The sequence below is a fragment of the Anopheles ziemanni genome, chromosome 2, assembly GCF_943734765.1.
Source record: "Anopheles ziemanni chromosome 2, idAnoZiCoDA_A2_x.2, whole genome shotgun sequence".
Taxonomy (NCBI): Eukaryota; Metazoa; Arthropoda; class Insecta; order Diptera; family Culicidae; genus Anopheles; species Anopheles ziemanni.
Window position 1 is genome coordinate 93,029,828 of NC_080705.1, and position 20,647 is coordinate 93,050,474.

Below are 20,647 nucleotides of genomic sequence, written 5' to 3' on the forward strand. Positions count from 1 at the left end.
TAATCGTGCTATTTCTCCCTTTTCCATAAGCAATGAAGCACCGTTTTGTAGATTGAAGATTGATAGCAGATTCACTTTTTCAACATTCTAAGGTATCAAACCTGGGCTTTCATTTCCCCTGCTTTGCGGCCCATTCCGTCCAGGATCCCTTGTAGTTACGGGCGCTTAAAGAAAAGAAAAATAGATTAATCCACTGTTAAGTTAAACATCATTACAAGCACAATTCGTTGTCGGCACTAGAACATCAGTACAAGCATGAGTTAATGAAGCGAGAATGGTTTTTAAAAGCATACGCTGATCTACTGTACATCTCATTATAATGCGGCTTTTTGTCAACATTATAGTATATTACATACTTGGCAAATCCTAAGCTGGTCGCAAGATCAGCAGCTTTCTGCGCACGCCCTCCCATTTTGCAGTGGAAAATTATTTCCGTTTCTGGCTCAGGTTTTTCTCGGCCAAATTTGCCTTTGAATTCATCTGGCGACAGCTTCAGTCCCTGCTCCAGCACTGGCACTGCAAAGAAAAGTATCGGTAAACTCAGCCCATGCCCATGAGGTTCAAACTCAAACCATACAAAAACGCAACATTACAGAAAAACGACAAGCAATTTAACATAACAGTTCATCCACCAGACATACGGTTAGTAGGGCGACGATGTTTATTCCATTCTAATTGCGATGATGTTATCAGAAGCGATTGAACAGTTGAGCAACATTTGATGTTTTGCGCCGACCGATTCAAGAATGTTGGATGCAATTGAACGAAAAGGGGACCAGCTTACTTTCTGTAACCTAACTCTGTGATCGCTTCGAGTGCCATCTGACTACGACGTCCGGTGCGGCAAGACAGGATAAGATAGTGATCAGGTGCTGGTTTTGGAACTCCATAAAGCCTTGCAAACTCCTCATCCGACGTTTCCGGACCGAAAGCTTGTTTCACTTTATCGACTTCGCACAATAGGGATATGATACACAAAGCAAAGGACCAGCGATAGAAAGGAGAAAATAGCAGTAAAAATACAGGGAAACAGAAGTTGTGTTTCAGAGGTTTATGCAAACGTCAAAGAACAATGAAACCACACAGATCCTCAATTTCTTAATTTACAGACAACTTACGTGGAATGTTGATACTCGTTGGAATCTTTCCCGTTTCGGCAAGCTCCTCTGGGCCTCGTACATCGACCAGTAGCTTCTCGGGATGGTTGGGCAAATCCAACACCTCTTCATATGTTGCTATCGACATCTTACTTCCGAGACAGCAACTCCAAAAGAATCGAAACGACTGGTACCTAGAACGGCGTTGAAACTAATGTTGCTTTAAAGCTATCAGCCACGCGAACTGTATCAGTCTGTACAAGAAGATGGTAAGCCTTATCGGCTACCCCCAAAAGATAGCACGAATTTAATTTTACTTTCGGCGCTGATAAGAAATTGAAGTTGAAATGAATCGTCTTTATTTGTGTTTCGAGTTTATTAAACTCAAATCTTAAAAAAAAACTTCTTCAAAGGTTCATTGCAGTAGTTATTGATTTCAACAGCTCCAGATGTTTCTCATCTTTCGATGAACTTTCTTGTATCAATTAACGGGCAAGCCATGCCGCGGTCCCCACTCCTGCCATGAGCCAACATAGTTTTTCACACTAAAAATAAACGTGTAAATAGATTGTATAATGTGCTTGATAAACAAAGCTTATCGCTATCAGTTGATTTACTTGTGGAATCCAAGTTGTTCGGCCTCAAATGCTGCTTGCCCTGCTCGGACACCTGAACGGCAGCTAAATATGATAGGATCTTCAGCTGTAGGTTTTTGGCGCCCGTACTTAGCTTCAAATGTCTCCGGACTGAGAGTAAGCTCAGTTCGTACGGTTTTCACTGAAATGGGAAGATGCATGATATGCGGGAATGCTCTTGTCCGTGAAAACTTACATGGGATGTTGATGCTCGTCGGAATGCGACCCGTGGCGGCCAACTCAGTAGGCTCGCGAACGTCGATCAGAAGCTTCTCGGGATGATTCGGTAGATCAACTATTTCATCATAGTAGGCCACCAGTTGCGGATCAATGCACGCCGGGGCGAATTTGTTTCCTCCACAGTTGTCCGTCTTTTTAGCCACTCCATCATTACCTTGCGACCCACCTGCGAGGAACACCACAACGCAAGTGTTCAGTAACAAAAGCACAGATTTAGACATCTGTTTCCGATCAGTTCTTTACGAAAATCAAATCGATAGTACGGAAAGGAAGCCACCAATTGCGTGTTGGTTCAACAAAATGGCGTTCAACAAAACCTGTTCTGTGTTCTACACTTGATGAGCTATTTCTGACAAATCAAATCGAACAGCCGCACAATGTTACTTCTAGTAGAAGCCTTTCAACAAAAAAACACGATTGGCACGTAATGGACATGATCAAACATGCAGCGTCATTTTGGACATTTTTCGCGAGGAACAAATACAATACCAGCAGGCGCTAGTACGTTGGCGGTAGTTGTTAGAGAACTGATGGAGGCTCTGTAAATTTGATGATCATTTCTAGCTGATTCCAGATGTATCCCCATAAAGTTTCCGCATGGAACTACATTGTTACGGCGCGGAATTGTTTGGTAAAGACTGTTGGAGAAACAAACTTTGTGTATAAACCCTATGTGTCAGTTTGACACATTTGTCAATACTGAAATACATTATGAATTCATTCTGTGTTCTACCGCCAACGAAACCACACGTGTTTTTCATTACGATATCACTTTAGGTTATGGTCCCAGTGTAACAAAATGGAGGATGAGAAAAATGATCGTTTTCTGCTCCCATTGTTTAATGGCTCTAATTACAATGCCTGGAAATTCCGTATGCGTGTGTTATTGGAAGAGCGTGATCTTTTAACGTGTGTAGAAACAGAATCGGCGGATATCGAGGAGCTGCGTGATGCTCCTGGTGATACAGCAGAGAAAAGTAGAGAAAAGGCTATGGCGCGCGAGAAAAGGATTAAAATGGACAAAAAGTGCAAAAGCTTGTTGGTGTCAAGGATACACGATTCCCAGCTGGAATATGTACAGGATAAACCTACACCAAAAGCTATTTGGGACGCTTTGTCTCGCATTTTCGAGCGGAAAAGTATCGCCAGCCGAATGCACCTCAAGCGACGAATGCTCTCATTGCGTTTTGAGAGCGGAACACTGCAGGATCATTTCCTAGTATTTGATCGCTTAGTGCGGGAATACCGTGCAACAGGGGCAGTGATCGAGGACTTGGATGTAGTTTGCCACTTACTTTTGACTCTTGGATCCGCGTACTCAACGGTAGTGACCGCGTTGGAAACCATGCCCGAAGAGAACCTGAATCTAGAATTCGTAAAATGTCGTCTGTTGGACGAAGAGATTAAACAACGAGGCTCAGGTATGGAACCGGCTTTAGTTGAAAGCGGATCACCGGCTTTTGTGAGTACGAAGAAAGTGTTTAAGACGAAGAAAATGTTCAAGTGCTACGGGTGCCAACAAGAAGGCCACAAACTTTCAAAATGTCCCAATAGAAAGCCAAAGGCGAATTTGGCAAGCAACGGCAGTGTTTCGTTCGTCAGTTTGGTCAGTAGCAATGAGTTATTGGAAAAACAGGAGAAGGTGCAATGGGTTATTGATTCGGGGTGTTCAGACCACCTAGTGAAAGACAAAGGTCTTTTTGAATCATTGTCTCCGTTACCAGTTCCTATAAGAATAGCAGTTGCAAAAGATGGCGCGTCGATCGAAGCTCGGCACATTGGAACAATACGGCTCGTTTCAATAGTAAATGGTGTGTGTATTCCGTGTACGGTAAACGACGTTCTTTTTGTTCCCGCACTACGCTTCAATCTGTTCTCGGTATTGAAAGTTGAACAGAAAGGTATGAAAGTAGTGTTCGAGGATGGAAAAGTGTGCATATGGAAAGACACAAGGCTTGTTGCCACAGGTTCGCGTCGGGGACAGCTGTATGAACTGGATGCAGTCAGTGAAAAATGCAATGAAAAGAAATCTTTGGTGGCATGCGGACGAATCACGAAAAACCTTGATTTGTGGCATCGTAGGTTTGGTCATGTGAATAATCGAACACTAGAAAAGTTGATTAGACATAATTTTGTGAAAGGCCTAGATTCTGTGAAGTGTGACGATTCGGATAAAATTACTACCGTGTGTGAAACGTGCGTAATGAGTAAACAGACTCGTCAACCTTTTACAACATACGAAGGAAAACGCTCAACACGTATACTGGAAATGATCCACTCGGATGTATGCGGACCAATTACACCAGTGGGTCCAAATGGTGAACGTTATTTCGTGACGTTTATTGACGACTGGAGTCATTTTGTCATGGTTTACCCCATGAAACGTAAGGATGAGGTGTTTGAACTTTTTGTAAAATATGAGGCGTTAGTGACAGCAAAATTCTCTACAAGAATATCGCGTTTAAGGTGTGATAATGGAGGAGAATTTAAAAACCGCCATTTTGAAGCCTTTTGTCGTCGGCAAGGAATTCAAATAGAGTACACAATACCATACACCCCACAACAAAATGGCACTAGTGAAAGAATGAATCGCACACTTGTAGAGCGAGCTAGGGCAATGTTGGAAGGTGCAAAGATCGACAAATGTTTTTGGGTACAAGCGGTCGAAACAGCAGGATATGTGGTTAATCGTTGTCCAACAAGAGCGAATGACGATGACAAAAGTCCAGCTGAGTTATGGGAAAGTACCAAACCTGATTTGTCTAAGTTGCGTGTTTTTGGCTGTCCGGCGTTCGTCCATATACCGAAAGAAAATCGCAAGAAGCTAGATGCTAAGGCATGGAAAGGCGTATTTGTCGGATACGCACCGGCAGGCTACAGAATATGGAATCCTGAACAGAAGTCCATCGTTGTAGCGCGAGATGTTGATTTTCTGGAAATGGAAACTCTGAAGAACGTCGAAAGGAGTGAGTGTTCCAGAAGCTACGATAACATTGATGTAGTTGTTTTAGATCAAGAGGAAGCAGAGCAAACAAATGAAGGCAATGATCATAACATAGAGGTTATGAATGATCAGGAGAGCACAGGAAGCGAAGGAAACTACGACACTGGTGAAGAGGAAATAATTGAAGGTGAAGAAAATTCTAATACCAGGCCTGTTCGAGAACGAAATGCTCCTGTGTGGCATAAAGATTATCAAGTTAATGCCAGTTTTGCTCTTAATGCTTTGTGCTATGTTGATAACATACCTGGATCAATATCTGAACTAAAGGAAAGAGACGATTGGATATTGTGGCAGCGGGCATTACAAGAAGAAAAGGATTCAGTGCGCATGAAACACGTGGATGTAAAGTATTTCTTTGTAAGAGACCTAGTAGAAAAGGGTACCATAAAGTTGCAGTATGTTCCAACAGTAGAACAGGAAGCGGATATATTGACAAAAGGTCTACCTGCACCAGCTTTCACGAGATTGCGTACATGTCTAGGATTGTCCGATTCTAAGGTTTGAGCGGGCGTTTTTGGGACTACAAGGTTTGAGCGGGCGTGTTGGAGAAACAAACTTTGTGTATAAACCCTATGTGTCAGTTTGACACATTTGTCAATACTGAAATACATTATGAATTCATTCTGTGTTCTACCGCCAACGAAACCACACGTGTTTTTCATTACGATATCACTTTAAAGACGCCGTACCAAACCAACCCATCTTGTTGGAACCATTTTTACTAACTTCTAGATTGACATGAATGTGTTTTTCAGTTTAAATTTGACATAAAATTCAAACAAACTAACGTTTATGTTACCCAAGACCAACTGGCAACGATTTACTTACGTAATCAACAGGAACCTATTGCAAAGACTAGCGACCACTAAATGATTTCAGCAAAAACAACTGCCTTGTGCCGCCACCTGTAAGTTTGTGTTTATTTTTTGTCAAACTTGCACACCGTTGTAAACAAAACAAGAAATGAGTTCTCGGAGCGCCTTCTATTTACCGGCTTGAGTGATTTCCGGAAAAGATTTATCTTTTGAAATTTAAAACGTTGCTTGGATACAAATCAATCAGTTTATTTTTCTAGTTAGTAGGCTAACAATTTCTTAGTGGATATTTCAAAGTTCCTATATTTCTTCACAATATTTAACTAGGTAAACCTTGTTTTTCAGCATATTCCAACCAAGATCCGACGTAGTTCTTCACTCTGAAACATATGAAACGAAGGAAACAATATATTAAATGGCTAGTTGCTCAGCTGTTTTTTCACACAAGATTTCAACAAATACCGTTTGAATCCCAATTTATCAGCTTCGTGAGCGCCATTCCCCGATCGCACACCAATGCGGCAGTAAAATATTATGGGATCATCCGCGGCAGGCTTTTTGCGACCATACTTCGATTCGAAGGCTGCCTGGGACAACTGGAGTTCGGTGGAAACTTGCTTCACTATTTGAAGAATCATCAAACATTATTCTAATGCAGCTGTTATTGAATGATCATGTATCAAAACTTACAAGGAATATTGATGCTGGTAGGGATCTGACCAGTGGCGGATAATTCCGATGGTTCCCGTACGTCTACCAGCAGCACTTCAGGGTGGTTCGCAATATCGACGATCTCTTCATAGGAAGCTAGACGTGTACGATCAATTACGGTCTTATCAAACTTATGCGGGTTGGAATCGCTGCTGGACGAATAGTCCCTGCATTTTCTCTGGTAACTAATGGTGCCGGAGGCGATTTGCCAAGGAACTTTCGTTCTGGTAACTAGCACTCCTGCGTGCAGCCGGTTAACACCAGTAGCAACAAATCTCATACCGTTTCGCAGCATTTCTATCTCCTACCGTGTTAATTTTTGCACTACTGATCGAGCAATAATATTGTGATACTCAATGAAGTCGTTGTTTTGATTTTCGACAGCAACATGTATTAATCTTGTTTTAATGTCAAATACCTTCCATATCCAAGCTCGGCATTTATCATTATTTTGAACAATTCATGCGTCTTACGTTTATGAGAAAGTAAAGACGATTCTTTTTAATAATTTATAAATATTGTTTAATGATAATGTAGTCTGAACAAATATGTTTTACTTGAACAATATTCGACACTGAACCTGGTTAAAAAGTAGTCTTGGTCAAACGGAGCGTTATCTGTCATGTAGGTACTCATTCTTGACGCAAGATGCTCACCGTGTCAGATTTGCAAATATTTTATTATTGATCGAGGCACTAAAAAGTTATTAACAAATTAACTATTTCAGTCATTATTTCAAGCTGTGACCAAGTTGTGCATAAGCTTGTTGATGCTCGTCAAACGAGCGCGCTGCAGAACCAGCAGCGTTCTAGTGGTGGCTACTCGAGTCTCCACATCCGAATCCCAATCCATCAGTCGCGAGCCGATGTAAACCAATCCAATCCCGATGCGGCCAACACTAGTTAGTTTTGCAAAATATTGCAGCAGCAGCGGCTCGGAAGAGCAGACCAGTTCGCTTTTAGTTTGATAGCCCGAGTGAATCGTTGTGATCGAAATGCAAAATAACTAGATCGACGTGAAAACGTGTGGATAGAAAACAGCAGTGCAGCGCTGACCTGGATGCGAGGTGTTAAAACTCCGTGCAAATCCCAACACCCGTGCGATCGTCCGTCTCTAAAGCCAAAGTTAAAAGTGTCGATCGTTTCGTGCGTGCGTTTTCTCTTTCATGAAAAGGTAGTGAAAAAAGGAAATACTATTCTTGTACGAACATTTTCATTCGGGGGCGCGCCGATTTGAGAGGCAAACCCTCAACCTCAAAGGATTCCCTTGCCATGGTTCCTTAATTTTATTGGACTTCTCTACATCTTTCTTTGATCGTGCACACCCGATGCTCTTTCTCCAGCGTCTGGTATGCGCGCACCGCAGTTATGCAGTACCGTGGCTGGGAAAGAGGCAACATTTAGGTTACTTCAGTCAGGCACCGGGTTCGATGTCTCCTGATGATGATCGTGTGATGTTCACAAGGTCCCGAAAAGTTTCTGCGAAGGCATTTAATTTTTTCATTGATTCGCGACTCTGTAAACAATATTCTTCCATGGTTCATATAGTTGTACTATTATACAACAACTAAATATGATTGCAAAGCTTAAAAATACCAACAAGTGGAGAATAAAAGACTAGAGCAACATTTCTACGAGGACAGTGAATACATTTTTTAACATCCAAGTAACCCCAAGGGTCTCCCACATGCTGGAGGTCTCCTTCGCTCGCGAGCAGTGGTTGCCTCGGGTGGAGCGAGATGGGCGAGTTGTGGAATGCAGCGCAATTTGGATGAGCAAAGGGTAGGCAGAGAGGGCTGATATGCAGCGCCGCCGTAATCCCCTCGCGCACCGCACACGCCGTTGTGTGTTTCGTCGTGCGCAAACATTCCGAATTCCAATGCCAGTGAGTCGGATTGCCTGCTGCGCGTTTTGCGCTGTCTGTCTGCCTCCCTCTCGCGACCAGACGCGACGCGTGAACGTGAGACTGTTCGTCTCTGTCTCGCCTCACCGCACGTCCCCTTGCTTGCCACACTTGGTCCGTGTGACGGTCTGGCAGGGGGGGAAACATAACTGAACATAGCATTCCATTCGATAGTTTTCCGGTGCTGCCAGCTTGTGTTGCCTGTGACGACGTGCGTAATATTAAAGGGAATAAAGTTGCAATTTTGCTGCCGTATGTACTCCGGAGCTGCGGTGTTCTTTGCACAAATTCTGGTGTGCGATTGTAAGCTTTAGCGTAGTGCACATAAGCTATACGAAGTGGTGTACGATAGATTGTTGCTTATTTATTCTTTTCCCCCGCTGTAATAATAAAATATCGCTTAATAACGATTCCACAAACGCAAGAATGTTAATCGATAACATGCTGTTTCGCCATGTGCACACATTCCGTTCGTTTCTTTGGGGTAGATCATCCACGGCCTGCTTATCTTGGCCTACTACAACTCCTCAAAAACATATCGTCGCATATTGTTGGAATTACGAGTGGTGTGTGGCGAACGCGTGTGAGGGTCGCGCATTCTTTCCCGTATGTGTCATGGTTGACAAAGCGCGTTGGATTTTGATTCAAAAAATCCCAGGTTCTCTCCTCCGGGGGCCAGCAGCTTTGCACGTCGTATGGTTCGAAATGTGTTGATGCTGGCGAATGGAATTTGCGTCTCACAAATGGTATCTAATGGGTTTCTTCTTCTTATTCTTATGTTTTCGTTTGATTTAGAATGACGATTAGGATGTCCCTGCTTTAACAAGAGCAACACAAAAAAATCACACGGAAGGAATTGATCTGCGAATGCTCAAAGGGTGCAATTGAACTCGACTATAAGAAGCCAAATACGAAAGAACAGTGAATTAGTAAACAATGTTCTGAACCGAACCGGGATCGATGGTGGAAGTGAGTGCGTGTGTGCGTGCATGCGAGTGATCGAGAACATAAAAAAGAACAATCGAATCGAGCGTATCGAAAGATCGAATTTCAAAGTGAATAATTAAGGGAGCGCCTGTTAAAATGTCTCAGGGTGGAGGAATGCGCTACTCGCAGTACGCAACTGGCGGTCAGCAACAGCAGCAGCAACAGCAGTCTGGCAATGGAACTGGCAACATTACCGGCAAGCCGTCCGGTACGGCGGCTCAGCAGCAACAGTCGGTGCCACCACACATCCCATCGTTGCCTTTCATGCGGCCACCGATGATGGTGACATCCTCCGGTGCTTCGATGCTACCACCCCCGCCATGTCCACAAACGCCACCCACCAATGGTGGGAGCGGTCTGCCGAAGTACCCGGGTTCGCCCATCGGCAGCCTCTCCGGGTCGGATACGGACGTGTCCACCTCGAACGAGAACCTGTCGCGCGAGGAACGGTACGTCCTGAGTCACGCCCGGGTAGAGCCACAAGGCGAGGAGAATCTGCAGGGAAGTGTCACGCCCGTGAATGAAATTCAAGGTAAGAACTCGGTAGCGATTCGAAAGAGTTTTGACATTGTACTGACGTGCTCGTTATTTCTTCCCTCCCCCTACTACAGGACGGTTCATTGGTGAAAAATTTTCATCCAACACTTCCTCGGATTCAACCCGCTATGCTACACCAACCGGGGGTAGTAATAGCAGCCGGAGCATATCGGAATCTCGAACTGGCGGCATAATGATGTACGCCAACGTTGGCACTGGTGGTGGTGGTGGTGGTGGAGGAGGAACATCCGGTCCCGACAGTGTGCCCTCGAACCGTAGCTCGATGGTGGGCACCGGATCCAATCGGAACTCGCTGAAGGAACCGAACTCGAACCGCTCGTCGATGGACGTCTCGCAGTCGTCGTACAACACGCTTATCATCCACGACGATATCATCTACGGCTCGGTGGCTTCGTCCGGGCGAGAGTATGCCTCCAGTCCGCCACCGTACATGATGAAGAAGGAACGACCGCGATCGTACGGTGAATCGGCCGTCACCGTACCGCAGGTCACGCCAATGCAGGACCTCACGGAAATCACCGAGGAGTACATCAACCAGAGCCACGTGCTGAAACATCTGGCAAAGGAGGTGAAGCTGTCCCGTGGACCCGGCGGGGCCACCCGTGGGCACGAATCGCATGCACGAGACTCTGGAGTCCTATCCGAGGTCAATCCGAGGCACGGAAGTCGCCAACAGTCGACCGCCTCGACGGCATCGACGGAGCGTGCGGAGGACGACGTGAAGGTTGCCCAGAAGGGCCAGAAAAGTGCCAGTCGCAGGGGCAGTGAGGGTGGCGGAGCACCGGGAGCCGGCGGAAATGGGAAGCTGAAGAGCAAAAGTCAACCAGATCTGACCCGCCTGTACGACATCGACCCGGAGGAGGTGGAAGCGATTGTGAAAGAAAATCATCTGCTCAAGCAGCAGCTGAACAGTTGCTACCTGAAGGTTGCCAAAAGTCAAAAGGTAATGTTAGACGTTATGTGCCCTAGTGCCCCACTGTGTGTGTGCGTGCTAACGCCGTTTGTCTTTTCTCCCCGTGTGTCCAGTTGGAACAGGAAATAGCAAATATTTATCGGGTGCACGAGGAGCTGGTTCAGTCGTGCGATCGACGCGAGCGTTTGGAACGCGCGGCGCGAACACGCCTCCAGCAAGACTGCCGCCGTCTGCAAGAGCTGAATCGTGCCTTCCGAGACCAGGTCGAGGTGTACCAGAGCCAGCTGCACGCCTCGTCCGACCACCAGCTCGGGAGGACGCAGCAGGATGTTCTTATCTCGCAACTAGTAAATCAAAGTGCGTATTTCGAGAGCACAGTTTTCCGCGCACAATTACTAATGCTAGTTGCACATCTTTTTGTTTTTAGATAAATCGCTGGTCGATGCAAACCGACGGCAGTGTATCGAACTACAGGCACAAAACGCCACCCTAGAGGAGCAACGCATCCACATCAACGTGCTGGATACCGCGCTCAAACGTCTCGAGGAAGAGGTAAATCAACGACCCACCGTGAGGTTGTTTACATTGGTATAGTTTGATGCAACTAACCAGCGGTGTTCGCTTCATGTCATTTCACAGTGCCGCCAGAAGCAGGTGTACGTAGAGCGCTGTGCCCAGCTGCAGCACGCCCTGCAGTCACTGCAGAATGCGAGCGAGCGGCGCGAGCAGGCGGAACGAAAGCTTCGCATCGACTACGACAACGATCTGCCGAATCGGAGCGGCAGCAGCACCAACAGCGAAACCGATAATCTCAAGTGGCAGCTGCGGGAAAAGGACGCTCAAATTCTACGGTACGATCGATCGTCGGTGAACGTTTTATCGCTTGTCAACGGCGCTTATTTTGAACCCTTGTTCTTGTCTTGTTTCGCTACAGCTTGGAGTCGGAGTGTGCCAAACTGGAGCAGCGCAACTTGGAGGAGTCGAATGTGCGCAACGTTGCTAAGCTCGCCATGGAGCGTAACTCGCAGGAAACGGAGCGCATACTGGCGGAGGCCAAGCAGGAAAAAATCCGCTACCTGGATGAAGCACACGCTGCCAATCGGAAGGTGACGGAGCTGCAGACGCGCCTCAAGCTGGTCGAGAATAGGCTCGCAGAAAAGGACGCTATGATACGGGCGTATCAGGGACAGAAAAGTAAGTTGTGTTTCTTCCTTGCCATTACATACATCGCGTGTGCGGTCGGCTAAAGCTCGTGATCGTTTCGTTTCCGCTAGTTTACGGTGGCTCGACAAACTCCTACGGATCGTACAACCTATCGACGGATAGTTTCGCACTGAATCCACTGGGAGCCTACAACTCGCAGACATCGTACGTGGATGTATCGAGCAACTCGTTCGACGTGACCAGCAACGCGACCGGCTCGCTGCTTGATCCGTCCGTCCACGTCGTTGGGCCGTACGGGGCGGCCGCAGCAGCGGCAGCGGCAGCTGTCTCGAGCTACGCGTCCACCTACGGCCAAACGTCCAATCCGCCGTCCTCGTTCGTACAGAGCTCGCTCAATCTGCCCGGCGGCGGTGCCGGCGGTTCTGGCGGTGGCCCTACGGCCTACTCATCGCCGAGCAGCAGTAGCACATCGAACTACAGCAGCGCCAACTTCGGCACCGGTGGCCTGGTGGGAACTGGCAGCGAGCACACCATCTACGACAGCAAGAACTACGACGCACAGCGAAAATCGATCGACGATCAACTGAAGCAGCTGGACGAGCAGCTGCTCAGCAAGGTGAGTGAACTGTCGCTGGTGGAGAAGCAGCACCAGCTGAACCAGCGCGCACGGGCCCTCGCGGCTAAGCGCAAGTCGTCCGCGGTGGGTGGTGCGAAGAGCGCCGGCGGTGGGTCGTCCGGGCTCGGTACGGCGAGCAACACGTCCTCGGCGAGCTCGAGCGTCGATTCGAACGGTAATTTGCTGCTTGCATGCACCGGCAGCGGCGCCACCACTGCTGCTACTAACAACCACACCAACATCGTCACCCGCCAAAGTCCCGCCTCGTCCACTTCCTCCTGCTCGGCCACTAACAGCAAACAGCGCCAACAGCAGCCTCACAAGGGAGTGAAGCCCACGCTCGAAGGGCGCGTCAAGAAGCATCACCATCACCACGCCATGAATGTGATGGCTAAAACGACCTCCACGCCGGCCATTGCCGTCGTTGGAGCGTCGAAGAAGTCTACCGGGGGCAATGGGAGTACCACTATCACTACCAGCACCACCACCACCAGCACCGTAGGTACCGCTTCCGTCGGCACGAATACGAGCATCTCGGGGGGAAATCCGCGAAAGCTGGCGGCGTCATGCAAGAACGTGTCCACGTCAGCCACCGACTCCTGCGCCTCCTCCTCCTCTTCGTCGTCGTCCTCGGAACCGGAAACGTTCTATTGACTCCCCCCCCTTCTCGCTGTTGCATTCCTCATTACACGCATGCAAACACCAAAGATTCCTGAACGCTCACTCAACAACGGCCGTGCGCGCCGATGGTTGATAGGAGGTCCTGCGCATGCCGTGGGATCCGCTTATTCTCGCTGACAGACACATCGAGTACATCTCGCGGAAATCAATCGATCCTTTCTCTTTTTGTTTAATTTATTGCAAGTTACCCTTCATTTCCATTAACTAGAGAATCTGCTGGATCGATGAGGGAATTTAGTGATCAGCACATAGACACACAGAGATTCGCTTCATGCGAGAGCCTAAGAGAAAACTGCATCCAGTTTTGTTTATTTTACTAGTTTTTGTTTAAATTTTAGTTTTAGTTTTTACCCGCACAAGAAATACTATGCCACAAGCGTCGTGGTTGAGCTTCCGCCTACGAAAAGCTTCTACATTATCGGTGTGTTCTGCTTTTTCCAAATATTGCAACCATTTCCTACGCAGCTACAATGTGTGGCAACTGTGAACTAGTGTCCGGTTTCCGGTTTGCCTCGTTTCATTTTCTACGAGCTTCTGCGCTACGACCAACAAAGTCGTCTGGCATAAGTTCTGTTACCTTGGCAACGATCATAGAGGCAGCATTATTCGATACACACAATACGCTCGGTGCTCCCCAAAGAAAGCGTAGAAGCTGTTCCGTGTCGTGGTGTATAGGAGAATTCAGATTGTTTCCCTTTATTTACATCATTCATCATCATTTCGTTGACCACTTTTCCAATTGAGTGAGTGAATGCCTTTTACTCCTTTAGCTTGTAAGAAGGTTACTAATTTATTTGTAATGCGCAAGTCACTGGATGTCGAGGGAATAGGGTAGATACGTACAAATCACTTGCGTAAGTATATTGTAAAGGAACAAACTATTGAACTGAACATGCTTATAGACGAGCCATAACTTCCGCGCTCGTTTTCCACTGAATGCTCGCCCTGCCCTTGCGTCGTGGATTTAACAGAGTGTTTTCTCTCTTTTCTGTTTTTTTTTTTCATATACTTGCGGTAAATTTATTCGTTGCTCTTGTCTTTAAATATGTGCTAATACTACATGCATGACAGAGGGAACGCTCGGAGTGGAAACATTGGAAACGGGCACACACATTAGCATGTAAGTCGGATCGGGTAGATGTGGAAGAATCTGTCGAATAATCTGAGCATAATCCAAACGGCAGCGAATCGAAATTTTTCCTTGTGCAGTTTCGGAATTCACAAAAAATCCGCGGAATTTCTATGTACTCTCTTATTTGATTTCCTCCATCTTTCTCTCTATTCTATTTAGCTTAGAGCATTTAGAGTGCGCGCAAATCAAACAGCCAAATATTATAAATCTACTCCCTTTTATACTCCCAAACCTCCTTGCTTCCCATACCGCTATTGGCCTTCTGCACGGTGAGGCCGGAGAGAACGGGTTAGTGGATCGTGGATCCATCAAACTACGGCGGTCCCTTGTGCGCATGCGCTCGCGGGTATATTAGCGCAAAAACATAGAGCATTAGCTGTTAGGTAGGATCTAGATTACAAGACAATACAAAATAAAACGAAATCCAATGCATTTGACTAGCAAAAAACCAATCCAATCGGTGTTTGTGTGTGCGTTTGTTTGTTTGTGTGTTTTTTTTTTTCTATTTCAGTTGGTTGATCAGTCATGTTTTGTGTGTGTGAATTTTTTCCCTTTTATGCTCCACGCCACGGCCGTGGCAGTGTATTGCTTCTCATATTCTCCAATCATCTCATGGAATGGCTCCAAATGGCTGCAAAGATCATTTATGTAATGTTTTATATATTGGTTTGTTTGTTGACTATTTTGGCGAACACGAAATGGTATGCTGCTGGGGAAAGTCATCGTATCCTGCCAGTTTATGTTGCAAGTTTTCCGTTCCATTTTTATTAATCAGTGTGTGATACTGTGTGTCCCTACCCTACTCGCTCGCTACGAAGGTGGTAGAACCGTTGAACCAGAGCTCCGCAAACCAGGTGAGCAATAGTTGAGATAAGTGTATTTACAATTTCACCATTTCCTTTTAGCGGTTTCTTTAGCATTCATTTGTTAGGACAAAGCATATCGTTAATTCTGTCTGCAACAAAACATTTTCATTCCCAGCGAGGTCTCTGTTGCTTTCCGAGTCTAACTACGAAGAAACCGATCCAGTCGCTGCTTGCCGACGAAGTGTCCGTCCTGTCGGCGAATAACAGTGAAACGTTCCTACAGGTATATGTGGTCCATTTGAAACGGGTTGCGGCTCTACACAAGGTTTGTCAAATGTTTTTTTTTTCTTTTCAGAACCTTGCCCACATTGGTTCTGATCGACGCTCGGAGCAACCGTCGGAGCGGGAACCGTCGGGTGCCGGAAACCAGAAGGCGGAAGATATGGTGCTGCTGGAAAAGCAGGGTCGATGCTCGCAAAAGCTACGCGGGGGAAGTGGTTCGTCTAGTACGACACTCGGCAATCTAGCGCACGTTTCGCAGGCCGTGGGACAAAACATGACCGACATTAGTAACATTGGTGTAACCGGCGGAGGGGTAGGTGTATCAGGTGCATCCGGCGGAGGTGGTAGCACGGGTGGGGGATCCAAGGTGCGTTACTTTGTTGATGCAATCTTAAACAGCTTCTCACAACGTGTATGTTCTTGTTTTAATTGCAAGGTCTCGAAGATGTCCAATGTTTCGCAGCAGCAAGCAGGTGTTGGTGGGGGCAGTGGTGGTGGAGGTCTTCTAGGCTCACATAAGGTCGACCACCGAGGCTCTTCGTTGCCTCCGAGTGCGTTACCACGGCCTCCGCGCAGTCTCAAACCGCCACGGAAGATCGAGTACGGCCGGCTGAGCGATGGAGGCGAATCGGTGGGCATGGGGAAGAAAACACGCGCCGTCACTCCGCCCTCGCCGGCTTCGTCGTCCGGGTCCGCAGGCCAGAAGGATGCGTACGGTGGAAGTCTCAAGCGCTCGGTCGTCGGAGGAAGAGAGTTTTCCCCCGCCAAGGGTGGGAACTATGTCGAGATGAAGGACACGATGCAGCTAACGAAGGACTACGGTGGTGGTGGTGGTGGTACGTTGAAGCATAAAACGTACGGCTCCATGACGACCGTTGGTGTGGGATCTGCCGCAACGCAGCACGGAGGAAGTAAGTTCGGCTTTGGGACGTCCAGCAAATCCAGCTCACCGTCGGTCGGCGGAACCGCCGGATCTTCGGGCGATTATCCGTCGACCAAAAACTACCAACGGCTGGAGGAGGCGAGCCCGGCACATCGGCACAACAACAGCTCACCGCAGTCGTCACAGTCGCGTAAAAGTTCGGCCGACTCGGGCACGCTCAAGCGGTCGCTTTTGCCTAACGTTGGCCGTAAGCTGCCCTCGTCGGGGATGAACGTTGCAAAAGGTGGCGGAGGGTCGCGTGACTCTCTCAATTCCGCCTCGTCCGGATCGAACAACTCCAACCCCGGTCCACCGGGTGGCGCTGCCACCGCACTTTCCCGTTCCAGTCCGCAGCCACCGACACACGCCTCAAACTCCGCCTATCACCATCAGCCGCACAATATTAACCGCACGCCACCCCGATTCCTCCATCAGCACCAACCGTCGGGTTCGGTAGAGTCGAATAAATCGCACCCCACCACCTACGCCTCCATGCCACCGGGGACGCAGCAGATACACCACGGATTCTTTGCCAAGTTTCCCACGTCGCAGTCGGCTTCACCGGCACGAACCGTACCGCAGCATCAACCGAAAAACTCCTCTTCACTGCCTAGCTCCAGTATTCTGCATGCTGCCGCTACCTCTTCTGCCACGTCCGCCATCGGCCAGTCGTCGACGGCTTCGCTGCCACCAAAACCGTCCATGCTGGACAAATCGTCAACCCTGCTGTTGGGCGGCAACCAGCAACGCCGTGGCAGCAGTTTGGCTCGCAACGAGAACAAGTACCGCATACAGTTCTAGCACCGCACGTCACCTCTTGTACCGCAAACGAAACACCGGAGTTTCCCCTCCAGAGAAACGGAAGACAGTATTTGCGACTAAACATCGTAGGTCAATTAGAACCGAAAGCGATGTACAATCAAACGAGAATCGGTTAAAGAAAACACAGATGTATAGACAGCGAATTTGTTGCACCATAGAATGCTAGAGGCATAGAAAAAACAGTAAACACAATAAACCATTTTAGACGTTATCCTTATTTTCAAACCGCCGTAAGCTTTGTAAAAGCTCTGCGATTCGTAAAGCTGTTTGTCGAAGCTTTAGGGAAGCTTTTTCCTTTGAACGAATTGGCCCAGCGGGCGCAACTGGTAGGGCGGTTGGAAGGTCGGGTACGACGGATGAGGCAGGATCGAACTAGGTTTTGCGGTCAAGGTGATTTATCACTACAGAAAACGCCGCTGCCCTGCACGCTACTGTGCCCCCGGTGCGTCCAACCCAAGTCCATCTCACCACTGCAAAACACTTTCCATTCGATCGCGTCTCGTTTTTCCATTGGAGAGAAAAATTGCAACATTCATCATACATGCCCGAAAAGAAACGAAAAGCGCAGAACCAAATCAAGTTAAAGTACTGAGGACATCCATTTTTCAAACCACTTATTGCAAAACAAGATGTCATCAAACCCAGCTACCGAAATCAGGATGGAATCCAGCATTTTGGTAGATCGTTGGAAAAGGTCTTGGTCATCTATGATTTCACTGAAAACAACTTTCCCGATCTTCTCCATTTCGATGGCAGCAGGCTGGTGGGGGGAAAAAAAAGTAAACTAAAAAGATTGTAACCTCCCGTCGCGAGATGCGACCCGTTAGTGATTTGCTTTCAAGTGGTTAAACAACTTTCCCGTTTCTTGTTCCGGTTTTCGTCTCTTCTATCCTTTCTTTTTCCCCTTTTCCTGTCCTACCTTAGCTCTTGATCACTTGAAAGATTAGTTTCTTTTTCCCCCCCTTTGTTGGCTACCATTTAACGGCGACAAGCTTTTGCGTGGCATTACGAAACCCACGAAGATGTTGGAGTGTGGTGGAATAGATGATGCAAAACTTTTCATTTCTCTCACAGGCACGGGCATATATCTCGTCATACGCGCCATCTGAAGTGATGGACGTGTTAAAATGAACCTCAATCTATTAGAATCAGCACAAAAGTACTGAAGTAAGTGGAAAAGATGGTTAGAAAATAAAAGATAGTTTCAAGCAATGTACATACATTTCTGCTCGAAAACATAGCAACCACAGTGAGACGATGCTACCATCTCATCTTCTCACTGTTCACGTACATCCCGCTCATGTCTGTATAATGACATTTTACGCTCCTCCCACGCCATGTGGTATGCAGCGGGGTGGGTGGGTGCGGTGTGCAAGGAAGTGGTGCACCACGGGTGATGAAGAGGGGGCGGGAGGGAGGGTGATAATGTATTTTTGCATTGAACTTGACCTGAAAATACGCACAAATACGAGGCTTCGGTTTACAGACATTCCGTCGCACACGCGATAACATCGCAAGCGGGATCTCTTTATGCTTTTGATATAAATGGTTGTCATCTCGTTTGGTTAGTTTTAGCTAACGATTTTGTTTGTCCCTTCGGTCGGTGGAAAACATTTCTGTTTTTCTTTTCTTTTTTTTTTCTTCTCATTTTTCCTCCCTGGGTAACTAAAGTAGAACACAAAGAACGGTACAGTAGGAAACGCCTGGTCTCCCCACGACCGTCTGCCTGGGGTCTGGTTGGACCGGGTTTTTCGTCTTATGGCCTAAATTACTCTGTGGCCCATTTCTGTAACATCAGCCGCCCCGCCGGTGTCCCCGATAGCTTCCACTTTCCGCAGCTTCGGCATGAGAAATGCGTAGGAATCATCGTAGGTTTGCTTTTCCTTCGGCTGGGGGATGGGGCTGGGGTAGATTTCCTTTTCCAAAGATCGTGTTCTTCCTACAGAAGAAAAGATATTAAGCATGGAACAATGGGATTTGCGTTATTCGCTCCCTCTCTCTCTCTCTTTCATGCGTATCTTAACCAGCATTACACACATTCGCGAGGTTTAGGAGAAACCGATAACGCAGCGTTGCCGAAAAGCGGCACGTCATGTAGAGAGCAATGCAGTGACAACAAAGAAAACTTGCTTCCCTCCTCCCAGAGGGACACCCTCGTCCTTATCGCTTGTGTATCATCACGTGCATCCTTCGACTTGATGTGAGCATACACAAACACACAGACGCACGCCAGTGACATTCCCGATGATGACGACGGCGACGGTCATGCTGATGACGCTGATGTTGGTCTAACCTTCAAGCGATTCCGTCGTTGTCCGCCTTCTCGTTCTGTCCTTCCTTCGCGTGTTCCATCGATTAAGGACCATCTCGTTTTCGGACCACCACCACCACCACCACCCATCCCGTTCTCCCATCCACCGTGCGGTTGACCTAGAAATAAATACCGATCCCTTCTCCTTTGCTTTCTCCTGTTGCTCGTTCTGTTTCCTCCCATTTTCCACTTCGTTACATCGGCGAATCAACACACACTGCGGGGCAGTTTTTGTTTCTTATGCCGGTTAGCCTTCTCCTCTGCCTCTTCAACTGCTTGCCCTTTGTTGAATCATAAACATTTGAAGGAGTAATGTTCACCCGAAAAAGGTTTTAAAGGTCCCATCCTGTGCTTCGGAATCCATCCGACAATTCTTCTCGGTTAATTTCGTTTTGATTTCTCCACCTTCGACCCCTTGGTTCTAAGCAACCATCTCCATTTCCGTTATTATTCCTTGTAGGTCTTTTGGGGAAAACCAGTTTGTGCGTATGTGTTAACAGCGTATCACTTGGGGAATAGGATTTTTAGAATGTTCTTTGTGTCCTGGTCTTTCCATATGGGGCATTAAAAAACTTACAACCATCAAATTTGTGGCACAGCTTTAAATCGGTTGTTGGGGGAGAGAACATTTTTGAGTCGTAAATGAATGATCTTTCCAGCCGACACAGTATGTGTCGGTCGCCAGTCTATATAGCAGGTTAACGAATAATTAATGTTGCTAATTTGATTTGATTAGATTGCATGCCACCAACACTCAGCCTCCGCGGCGTGTGGACGCTATCACCTGTAAGGCGCCGATGTTGCTTGTGGCTGCGGTGTTTTTGGGTGCGTTTGTGTGTGCTTTATTCTCGCTTTGGATTTCCCCGACCCCAAAACCTCGGCCCGATTCTCGGGCCGCTGCTGCTGCTGCGGTGTAGAGAGGCACCATTACACCGGTTTTATGGTTCTTTTTCGACCGAATTGAGGTCAGTTAAGAAACCGGTGAACGTGAACTCAAACCAGCGGCGCGCGGCGGCGCGGCCGGCGAGCGAGATGATGCGTGCTCGCGG

The 20,647-nt window shown here is 47.4% G+C and overlaps 3 protein-coding genes across 4 annotated transcripts; 1 reads left to right on the top strand and 2 right to left on the bottom strand.

Moving 5' to 3' along the window:
* Positions 1 to 109: 109 nt before the first annotated feature.
* Positions 110 to 2,293, bottom strand: LOC131294778 (uncharacterized). Its single transcript, XM_058322822.1, has 6 exons — positions 1,929 to 2,293; positions 1,715 to 1,874; positions 1,588 to 1,642; positions 1,119 to 1,308; positions 785 to 950; positions 110 to 164 (listed from the first exon to the last, which is right to left on the bottom strand). Exons 1-6 carry the CDS (start codon positions 2,191 to 2,193, stop codon positions 110 to 112), a joined length of 891 nt encoding a protein of 296 aa, XP_058178805.1. The 5' UTR covers positions 2,194 to 2,293.
* Positions 2,294 to 6,058: 3,765 nt separating this feature from the next.
* On the bottom strand, positions 6,059 to 6,851 carry LOC131283147 (rhodanese domain-containing protein CG4456-like). 2 transcript variants are annotated; one of them, XM_058312725.1, is made up of 4 exons: positions 6,785 to 6,851; positions 6,482 to 6,598; positions 6,254 to 6,413; positions 6,059 to 6,171 (listed from the first exon to the last, which is right to left on the bottom strand). In XM_058312725.1, exons 1-4 carry the CDS (start codon positions 6,795 to 6,797, stop codon positions 6,111 to 6,113), a joined length of 351 nt encoding a protein of 116 aa, XP_058168708.1. In that variant the 5' UTR covers positions 6,798 to 6,851; the 3' UTR covers positions 6,059 to 6,110. The 2 variants fall into 2 exon arrangements, with proteins under 2 accessions (XP_058168708.1, XP_058168707.1); XM_058312724.1 differs by having other exon boundaries at positions 6,482 to 6,844.
* A 614-nt stretch (positions 6,852 to 7,465) lies between these two features.
* On the top strand, positions 7,466 to 17,266 carry LOC131282441 (uncharacterized). Its single transcript, XM_058311911.1, has 11 exons — positions 7,466 to 7,675; positions 9,200 to 9,923; positions 10,003 to 10,892; positions 10,976 to 11,219; positions 11,290 to 11,414; positions 11,502 to 11,713; positions 11,797 to 12,056; positions 12,137 to 12,642; positions 15,437 to 15,544; positions 15,617 to 15,955; positions 16,064 to 17,266. Exons 2-11 carry the CDS (start codon positions 9,488 to 9,490, stop codon positions 17,264 to 17,266), a joined length of 4,323 nt encoding a protein of 1,440 aa, XP_058167894.1. The 5' UTR covers positions 7,466 to 7,675; positions 9,200 to 9,487.
* The last annotated feature ends 3,381 nt before the right edge of the window (positions 17,267 to 20,647 follow it).

Coding starts and splice junctions, on each gene's coding strand:
- LOC131294778 (XM_058322822.1), bottom strand. CDS start 2,193: ATGTCTAAATCTGTGCTTTTGTTACTGAACACTTGCGTTGTGGTGTTC. Junction 1,309..1,587: donor GACCGCGGCATGGCTTGCCC/GTTAATTGATAC, acceptor AAGCAACATTAG/TTTCAACGCCGTTCTAGGTA. Junction 165..784: donor ACAGAGTTAGGTTACAGAAA/GTAAGCTGGTCC, acceptor CTTTTCTTTAAG/CGCCCGTAACTACAAGGGAT.
- LOC131283147 (XM_058312724.1), bottom strand. CDS start 6,797: ATGCTGCGAAACGGTATGAGATTTGTTGCTACTGGTGTTAACCGGCTG. Junction 6,414..6,481: donor TACCAGCATCAATATTCCTT/GTAAGTTTTGAT, acceptor TTCTTCAAATAG/TGAAGCAAGTTTCCACCGAA. Junction 6,172..6,253: donor GATAAATTGGGATTCAAACG/GTATTTGTTGAA, acceptor CATATGTTTCAG/AGTGAAGAACTACGTCGGAT.
- LOC131282441 (XM_058311911.1), top strand. CDS start 9,488: ATGTCTCAGGGTGGAGGAATGCGCTACTCGCAGTACGCAACTGGCGGT. Junction 9,924..10,002: donor GCCCGTGAATGAAATTCAAG/GTAAGAACTCGG, acceptor CCCCTACTACAG/GACGGTTCATTGGTGAAAAA. Junction 15,956..16,063: donor TAAACAGCTTCTCACAACGT/GTATGTTCTTGT, acceptor GGCTCACATAAG/GTCGACCACCGAGGCTCTTC.